At 35.5% G+C, this 10622-nt stretch overlaps 1 protein-coding gene and 1 pseudogene across 1 annotated transcript; both read right to left on the bottom strand.

Moving 5' to 3' along the window:
* Positions 1210 to 1695, bottom strand: OR2H23P (olfactory receptor family 2 subfamily H member 23, pseudogene; annotated as a pseudogene).
* On the bottom strand, positions 5523 to 6455 carry OR2J3H (olfactory receptor family 2 subfamily J member 3H). Its single transcript, NM_001391696.1, is given in 1 exon segment — positions 5523 to 6455. A coding segment is annotated over 1 exon segment (933 nt).
* Between the last annotated feature and the right edge of the window lie 4167 nt (positions 6456 to 10622).

The following is a 10622-nucleotide window of genomic DNA, read 5'->3' as shown; positions in this document are numbered from 1 at the left end:
CATTTATACACGAAATAGGGATCAGTAGATGGGAGGAACCTGACAAGTGAACACAGTTGGTTAGAAAATCTATACAAGAGAATCAACAATTTATATTCATGATTTTAATGAAACAAACTAAAGTAATGGATACTTATAAGCAATAGTTAAAAAGTAACAACAAATGAGTCTTTGGTGGGTGATATTCAGAAGTCAAAAAAGCATGTGCATGGTAATCAGACCTAGGCAGGAGTTGAAGAAAAAGTCTCTTTCCATTAAGATAATAAATTAGAAGTATTTTAGTTAGTATCTGTATCCACCATTTGACCATAAGCTCCATGATGTTGATGATTTCATATGTCTTTTTTCCCATTATATCCCCAGCATCTAGTACATAAGAGATGCCTAATAAGAAATCAATAAATATCCACAAGATGAATAAACAGGAATTAATTTGATTTTTTTAAATGTCATTTCACTACAACAGAGACTCAGAATGAAGAAAAAAAACACAAATCGATTCCTAGAACTGAGGGTCCAGAATATTAAGGCTCAAACAAAGAAACATAGATGCAGGATCTTAGAGCAGCAGCGCCAGGGAGCAGTAAGTGTTGACTTCTGCTTGGCAAACACTGGTGCACTGGTCAGTTCTAGGCACATTGCACATCAACAGTGGTCATACTGAGGCAACGAGATATGAGTAACTCAGAACCGAGACCCACTAGAGTGTCAGAGTACAGAAGAGTTTTTTAACAAAGGTTTCTGTCTTAAAACACTAGGAGACTTGCTGGTAATGGACATTTGGATGAAAGTACTGGATGAGCATGAGGGAAAAATAGAACAAAGAAAAAAGAAATAAATGGAAAGGCATGAACCATATTACTTGGTCTTTTATTTTTTGCCAGTTTGTGTTTCTTTTGTTCCCCTAATTCAACTGTATTATATATTAAGACAATGACTGTTAAGTATATTCATTTCTATACAATACTGTGCCTAAATCAGTACCATGAAGAAAGTAAGGGCCTAATCAATGGTTGATGAAAGGAACTGAAATAGCTTGAACAAAACACAGCTCTTTCTCTCCTACTTCAGGGTTAGGAGGTATATCTTCACCCTTTTGTGATGAGGTTATTTTCTCTTCTCAGGTTAAGCAACAGACCAACATGTGTCAACCTCTATATTTATTCTAGGAATCCCAAGTCATCCTCCCCAGTGTTATTAGTGCCCCAGTTATACCTCCTTGTTCCTTAGAGTATAGATGAGCAGGTTAAGAGTTGGGGTTACAACAGTGTAGAAAACAGCAGGAAACTTGCCCTGTTTATTAGCATGGCTATTCTTGGGTTGAAGATAGATAGCTGTGACAGTGACATAGAAGAGGGACACCACAAGAAGGTGAGATCTGCAGGTGCCACATGCTTTCTTCTGCCCTGCAGTTGGCTTTATTCTCAGTACAACCTTAGCAATAGCACCATAAGAGGAAAGGATAATGATCAAGGGCACTATCAGGAGAATTACACTGGCTATGGATGTCTGGATTTTATTGTAGGTGTCTGCACTGGAGGCCTGAATCAAGGCTGGTACTTCACACACAATGTCATCCACTCTCTGGTGGGAGCAGAAGGGTAACTAGAGGGTAGCAGTTGACTGGATCAGAGACTGAAACAGCCCAGTTTCCCATGCAAGAATGGCCAACTGCAGACAAAGTTTTGGATTCATGATAGATAACTAAATATCTCTTATTATCCATTAACTTTACTCCTGTTTACTGGAAACTTATGTTCTTAATATTATGCTAGGAAGAAAGAAAAAATGACGTATACATTTAACCATTTCATATTATAACATTACAACATAATAAGCATTGGAATCACCAATAGTAGTTTTGTTGTCTGTTTTCTCATATACATGCCAAGCCGAAATAACGATACATTATTACTATTAATGATTACTACTAATGATTAATGTTAATGATACCATTAGTGATGACTAGCTCACAGTCATTAAATGCTTACTGTGTTTCAGGCACTGTCCTAAGTTTAGATGTGTTTGAATTGTCTTATTTGAGCTTCACAATAACTCTCTTAGTATCAATACAGAGATTTATATTTTTAATGCGGCACAAGGATGTTCACCAACTTATCCAGGCTCACATAGCTCAGAAATAAAACACCTGCAGATTGTAGCTGCAGAGGAAGTATTCCTAACAGCTAACTTGTAAAGGTAATTTTCTTTTTTTTTGAGGATGATTAGCCCTGAGCTAGCATCTGCTTCCAATCCTCCCCTTTTTCCTGAGGAAGACTGGCCCTGAGCTAACATCCATGCCCATCTTTCTCCAATTTATATGTGGGACGCCTACCAGCATGGCTTGCCAAGCAGTGCCATGTCCACACCTGGGATCCAAACCGGCGAATCCCAGGCCACCAAAGCAAAATGTGAGAACTTAACTGCTGCACCAGCGGGCGTGCCCTATAAAAGTAATTTTTTTAACATCACCAAATGAATAGACTATGTAATATTTCCCTATTGTTTTAATTTGTGTTTCTTTAATGATGAGAAAGTTGTGTATCTTTTGTATTTTCACTTTTGTTTTATATTTTTTCTTCCACAAATTGGATATTTATATCCATTGCCAACTTTTTATTGGAATTTTGGTCTTCTCTCATAATTATTACATAATAATTCTTTATATTTTAATATAATAACCATTTTTTCCTTAAAGACTAAACATTCTTCCATCTTACCTTTATCTTTTACTATTATGTGTAATCTTTTTTCACATAAAAATTTTAAATTTACATGCATACTCAAAGAAGTCAAATCTGATATACTTTTGCCCTTTTCCACTGAAGGTGTGTTACTGTTATTTACCAAGAAATAATGTATATCTGTAGCTAAAAAGCCAAAGTTATAATCACATATAATGGAAGGACTTGAAAATGTTAGAACCGTCTCTCTTCAATCTCTCATAGATATCCCATGGTCAAGTTATACTTCATATATGAGTGTTTTTCGCTCTGGAAAAGGTGTGCCACTCTAGAGTAAGGTGTGTCAATCCTTCTTATTTTATCTTCTTTCTTAAGTCTACCTAGCAGCATTCTCTATTTTTATACCTGTACATTCAAATGGTGTAAGTTGTATCAATGACCTTGCATTGAAACATGCAAAATAGACTGAAGAAATTTAGGTGTTCTTGGGTCATATAATTGAATAACTGATAGCTTCCACAAACTGAAGGAAATCACTTGACTATTTAACTTTTTGTGTTCAAATTTTCATTTTTAACCACTGTTGTGTTGTACATAGTCAGTCTTGTTGTGCTGTCTGTATATTTGGGGGGAAAATGTTATATAAAAAAAGACTGGCCTGCAGAGAAGCTCTGCGGCTCATGACGATGGCTTTTTTTCTCTCCAGGAAGGATTTTTGCCCCTTCTGCCTCAGTGAGGACTGCCCCTTATCGGTGGGGGAGGGGGGTTCTTTTATCCAGTTTTCAGTTCTGTCTCAGGGATAATTGTTCCAAGAATAGGTGTAACCTGTTTATGTTCATGGGAGGAGGTGAGTTCAGAGTCCATCAATGCTGCCATCTTGATCCACATGTTTTCTTCACTGCAGGTTTCTCTTTACAAAGTGAGAAAAACTCATACCTATCATCCTCCCTGTGATCAAATTGCATATGGTTGATACAAGACTTTTGAAAACTACAAAACAATAAAAACAATAACATTTGTGTCAATCTTTAGAGGAACTTTTGTTAACTGATCTTTGTTCTAGATTACAAACTAAATAGAATGTCATGCTAAAGTGGTTGGAATTAACATCATATATGCTATAATTACAGCATTCCAAAAAAATTCTACATACACAAAAGGGTATTTATATGTCTTTCAAGAAGAAAAAAGAATGGGAAACGAAAAAAAAAATGTTTAAAAGTTAGACAGTGAGAGACAGGGGTAATATATGAGGTGTCCCAAACAAGAAGATTTTCATAGTGTAGGATAGTTCAGAGAACTAAGCAATGTATTTTAAGTTTTTATAAGTTTCTTTTTGCTCTATGGTGGTTCACTACTTGTGGTCCCAATTATTTACTAAAAGTTCTTTTATATACACTATTCTTGGTTCTTCATTTCTTGGACAGTAGGTTAAGGACAAGTGAATACACTCCATACTATTGTTTATGTTTAGTTGCAGATAAAGGGAGAATCATAGACACACAAAGGAGAAGACAAAGTCAGCAGAATCGGTGTAATTACAAGCCACACAGGAAACTGAGGGGAAGTTTTGGGATGTGTTTTCCATTTTAACAATTTAAGAATTTGGGTTTGAATCAACCATAACCAACATTTAAAGGCCTCCAGAACTACAACTGACATTTGGGTTACCATACAAAACTCAAGTGTTGCCAAGATTTTACTTCATATTGAATTGTCCTTTATCCATTATTCCAGTCTAGCTGAATATGGCTGCCAGTTTAAAGAAGTATATACATACTACACTTATTTCAGATGGAGATGGCTGGCAATAATATGGCTAAGAAAACTATTGCTTTACTGAAAAATACATTTCTTTATTCGGAAAATATATGTTTTTTTCATAGTGTACTTCCTAACCTCAAATATTCAAATTAAATCAAGTTTAAAAAGGAAAAAACCTAACATTTTCCATACAACTTTTATCACAAAATTGTTCCAATACATTTTCAAGTAATTCTTTCAAAGCTCCAGTGGACTTATCAAATCCTCCTTGTAACCCAGTATTCTGTCTGCCTCAGGTATTCTTTATTGCCCCTAGGTGATAGAGGTGCTCCAAGCACTTAGTTTACCTAACCACATCTAGCTCATAATGTCCATTAGCTTACAAGCTATAGATCACAGCTTCACAAGTTATTTCCACCTCCTATACACTTCTGGCTGCATGGAAAAAAGAGAAATATGAGATGCTGACTTCTGCTGCATTACTTCAGAGGCTTTCATGCTTCCAAACACAAAAATTGTTTTCTTAATTTTGATAATGGGATAAAAGAACGCAAACCAATATTTCTCTCAAAATTAACTGCTAGTCACAAAAGAGTAACAGTGTTAGAGAAAAGATTTAAGGTATTTCATTATGTCTTTAACTGAACCTAAGATAGAAGAAACATTTTATAATGAATTCAACCTTAAAGTCAAGAAATTAAAAGACATATTTTAAATTTTATAAAATTAAGCATACATTTTAATAAGAATTACACCTGATCTTTTATCAACATATACAAAAAAATCCCATGCCTTGTTGTCCATTTAGAAAAGAACACCTTTCTTTTATTAGGTTTTTGCTACCAAAAATTTCAATATTGATGTTTGATCTTGATTTTCCATTAGACAATGATTGGTATTTAGGTAGTCACTTAATTCATCATTATTACCAAGAACTCTGTGACCTTGTGAAAGTACAGGCTCAATAAGTAGTGATGAAGTATGTGAACAGAAGACAGGTTGATGAATGCATGAGTGGATGAACCATTGGTGAAGAGATGTTCCATTATACTGTTAATGCACAAGTATTCGGGCTCACTGCAACATCATTAGTCTCTTTACTGCACCTCTCACATCTTTGTTTCTTAGAGTGTAGATTAAAGGATTGAGGCTAGGGGTGACAACAGTATAAAAGAGGGCAATGAACTTGCCTTGATCTTGAGAATTTCCCGACGGTGGTTGGAGATATATACACATGGCTGGAATGAAAAAGAGGGATACGACCATAAGATGGGAGCCACATGTCCTAAAGACTTTCTGAAGTCCAGTTGTTGACTGCATCCTCAGCACAGCCCGGGTAATGGCACCATAGGAGCTGAGAATGAGGATGAGAGGTATGAGAACAAAAATAGAACTGGTGACCAGGAGGGTCAGCTCATTAGCATGTGTATCAACACATGACAGTAGCAGCAGTGCTGGAACTTCGCACAAGAAATGGTCCACTTGGCGATTTCCACACAGTGGTACCCAGAAGGTAAAGGAGGAATGAAGTGATGAGGTGGTAAATCCACTTACCCAAGAAGCCAAAGCCAAAAGGTGGCAGAAACGAGGGTGCATGAGGACAGTGTAATGCAAGGGTCTACATACAGCTACATATCGGTCATAGGACATCACCACTAGTAGCACACACTCTGTGCTTCCCAGTGCAAGGGAAAAGTAAAGTTGAGTCATGCAACCAGCATAAGAGATGGTTTTCTCTGGGCCCCAGAGGTTGACCAGAAACTGGGGGATGATGCTGCTGGTGTAGCAGAGATCCAGAAAAGAGAGGTTTGAGAGGAAGAAGTACATGGGAGTGTGGAGATGGGAGTCCAGGTATGACAAGAGAATGATGAACAGGTTACCTATCAATGTCATCAAGTAGAACATCAAGATAACCACAAAGAGAGCTACTTCAAAATGAGGCCAATTAGAAAAACCCAGCAGAACAAAGTAGCTTTCAGAAGTTGCATTGATTTTTTCCATCGTCATTCACTTCTTGTTACCTGAGGAAAGAATCATATATGCTCAAAGAAAGTTAGGATATGCTCCAAGAATCGTAGGGACACATGAGAAAGAAACAGAAAACTATTTGCAGGGCCTACCACTACTCAACTCTAGTTACAATTGGGGCATTAAGAGAAACTATAATGCTAATGAATTGAAAGAAATGACTCTACAAGCTCATAATAACATATAAAAAATGAATAAATAAATAATCAGTAAAGAGGAAATGTGGTTTTTCTTGGTAGGATGGTAATAAATATAGATGGCATGGTGGAGTTAGAAAAACATCAACAGATGTTCAAAACTAGTGAGTGAAAATATGAGGAGAAACAGGATATTTATATAGTCTAAAAGATCTTCTCACAAATTTCTTGTTAATTACAAAATGAAAAATAGTAAACTTTACAACATAAAAACCTGGCAGACTTTACCATCGCCAAGTAATCAAGGTTAACATCACCAATGTTGAGACAAACTCAACATCCTGTGCCTACTGATATGATGCTCTGAACAAGACATAATGTCACTTCAGTAATATTCCTTCCAAAAATGCACAGCCTGATTCTAATAATGAAGACACATGAGACCAATCCAAATTGAGACAAGTTGGACAATATAGCTGGCCTGAACTCTTCAAAAATATCAAGTTCAATGATAACATGTAAAGGCTAAGGAATTAATCCACCTTAAAGGAGAACAAAGAGACGATATCTAAATGAGTGATCCTGGACTTGGAAAATAATTGTTATTAACAACATTATTGTGACAATTGGAGAAATATAAATATGGACTATGGATTAAATAATAATATTTTATCCATACTAAATTTTCTGATTTTATTGACTATACAGTTGCTGTGTATCGTAAAATCACTCTACTTAGGAAATAAACACTGAAGTATTTAGGGCCAAAGGGACATGACATCTCCAAGTTAAGCTGAAATGGTCCAGAAAAAGAAATGATAGAAAGTAGATAGATAGATAGACAGATAGATAGATGGTAGACGAAATCTTTTCAGGCACAAAGTAAACTATTACTGAATCTGTTTAAAGGGTGATTGGTACTTCTTTGTACCACTTTTGCAAACTTTTGTAAATTTTAAGTTTCACTGGAATAAAAAGTGACAAAAAGTACACATAAAATTATTTTCACTTTTATATTTCAAAATATTGTATTATATTTGATTATATAGCATAGTATAATATATATAATTAAATATATTATATTTCAAAGAGATATTTGTCCTGTTACAGAAAAATAACTTCTTAACTATCAAGTTCTCCTCATTCATCTCAGAGTGACATCTAGGTAAATAGTAACTTGAAAAATCCCTAACATAGCTACAAAATAAAATTTCTAGGGAATAAATCGTCTTATGTTAACATATAGCTTTAGTTTTCTTTTCAAAGTATTTCTATTTGTTTGATTATAGAAGATAGAATAATTGTAATCTCAATAATCTTACGTACAGATGAAAATACATGATAATATCAAATTAATTAGTGATTTCAAAATGTTTATATACAGTGAAAAATATCAAGCTTCAATTAAATATTCTTAGAGAAAGAATATTATCTTAATATTTGTTTACTTGCACTCACAGCTTATTTCTAAACTTAAAACAAAGATACCGATAGAGATACAAAAAAAGAGACACATAGACACCTACATATCAACTTCTGGGTATTCATGCTATGAACAAAACTGAAAACTTTAGTTCAGATGAACATATTTGTGAAATAGACGGGAGAACAGGGATAGAATACTTTCTAAAGAACATGTGAATATAAGTGAATTTTAAAAGAGAAATTTTTAGGAAGAGGAAGATACACAATTCACTGCAAAAGCAATGAAGGAAGGAAGAATGTAAGGATGGAGGAAAATGGAGAGTAACCTAACTGGTGCTTAAAGTTGAAAGTGCGTATGTGTATATCGCAGGGCAGAGAAGCCTGAACCACAGGGCCAGAAGAAAGTTTCTAAATTATTTCTTTTTCTCCAGGACAATAACTGAGACAGTATTTAAATTATGAGCATAATTTATAATTTCTATGTATATTTTCATTCTCCAACTTAGAAAAGAATTCTGAATATTTATTGAAGCCATTAAAGGCTGTTTATCATTTAATATATTGTGCCTAGTGAATCTTACGTGTTTTTGTTAAAAATTAAGTGCATTTTATAAATAGTTATTACTCTTGGGTGATTCTTTCTCTGCTGTAGGTTTTCGATCTTTCATAGAAAAGATTAATAGTACCTTTTGTTATATAGCTATTGTGACACGGCGTAGTAACCCACCATTTAAATATCCCTTCTTGGGGCCGACCCCCTGTCCGAGTGGTTAAGTTCGTGTGCTCCGGTTCGTGGCCCAAGATTTTGTGGGTTTGGATCCTGGGCACGGACAGGGTACCACTCATCAGGCCATGCTGAGGAGGCATCCCACATGCCACAACTAGAAGGACTCACAACTAAAAGTATACAACTATCCACTGGGGGGATTTGGGAAGAAAAAGCAAAAAAAAAACAAACAAAAACAAAAAGATTGGCAAGCTGTTAGCTCAGGTGCCAATCTTTAAAAAATAAAGAAATAAAATAAAATAAATATCCCTTCTTCTCTCTGTGAATGCTTTGCCTCAGTTCAACTTTGCACGTCACTTCTACCTCCCTCCTTTTGCAGCCAATTCTTTCTCTCACACTTCTTAATAAGCTTTGGCAAAAAAAGGGAAGAAATCACAGCACAGCTACGGGTGGTTACTTCTTTTAGAGTTGCTTAATTGTTCAGGTTCTCTAGGTGGAAGTCTGGAAAAAGATGTTAGAAGTAGCTATTTGGTTGAGTTTCAGCAAGAAAGTTGGAAACAGTTTTGCCCCTAGGCTTTAAGACTGATTCAGTCCTTATAACTCTTAATAATTAACTAGTTGTTACACTAACCCAGACTATTTGTGCAGTTCAGAAACCATTCAGGACAATCAGACAGTACACTGGTTGAAAAGAAAATTTTTTGTAACTAAATAGAAGTTTAATATTAAAAAATTATTAAACTGTGGAAGGAGAGTTACTATAAAGATATAAAGAGAACTCTACAGAGTATCTTGGCCCAAGGGACAGTATCCAAGAAAGCACAAACTTGAAAGGAGTTTTTCTCCCCAAGCTGAGGTTCAGATCTCATCAAAGAAGGTGGGGTTGCAGCCTACCAGATGGTGAAAAAGTTTGCTGTGGCTGATTTAAAAAATAACAGTGGTCAATAGTAAATCAAGAAGATTATTTCACTTAGAGATCACAGCCGGTAGAGGCATAATGAAAAAATCCTGAGGCTTTCTTTTGTATTTCCCTAGAAGGGGAGATAATACCTTATGAGAAATGTGAATCCAGATGTTGTCGTTGCTTCTTCTGATGCAGATACGATTTTCTTCTTCCTTATGGTTACCTCGATAACTTAGTTCATTAACTAAAACAAAGTGGCAGCTGTGAGATATCTTCATCTGTTGCATGACTCATCCTTCAGCTTTCTAATAGAAGTTAGAAAGGGATATGACATAAGGGACAAGAAAAATACTAGATGTAAGCAGAGAAAAAGTAGGAACTTTATGGCTACATTGTTTTTTGAAAGAGAAGGAAATAAAGCCCTTGTTAAAGTTTGCTTGTATGGGCTATGAAATGAAATATCTCCTCTTGTTTTTTGAAATAAGGCATTATGGAGGAAAAAGTGGTCAACATGTCTCTTTCCCTTATTCTCATATCACTGGCCAAATTGTTTTTTTCTTATGTTTGTCCTTTTATACTCTTACCTACTGCTTACTAGAACCGAGACGAATCCTTTCACTTACATCTTTCTCCTGTCTCTCCACATTCCCTGTGGTGTTTGTCTCCCTGATCCGTACTCTCACTATGTGTGTAATGACCTGATTTCTGGTTGTCTTCTCTTTGAAATCACCAACATCGAAGTCTGCCGACACCACATCTTCTAATCTACTATATCAAATTAGGAAAGCAGGGCCTGAAAATTACTATGATCATCATTATTACAGAAGAGAGAGTCCCACATCTGCCAAAATTATATAGTTTTGACTGGAAGGAGGAACTCATTAGACCATTCAATGTACCGGGGAGAGACTCCGTTTCCTACAGCAAATGGAGACTTTATGGAAACAAAAGAT

Source organism: Equus caballus, chromosome 20, assembly GCF_041296265.1.
Source record: "Equus caballus isolate H_3958 breed thoroughbred chromosome 20, TB-T2T, whole genome shotgun sequence".
Classification (NCBI taxonomy): Eukaryota; Metazoa; Chordata; class Mammalia; order Perissodactyla; family Equidae; genus Equus; species Equus caballus.
The sequence above is the reverse complement of the archived record's forward strand: the minus strand, read 5'-3'. Positions and strand labels throughout refer to the sequence as shown.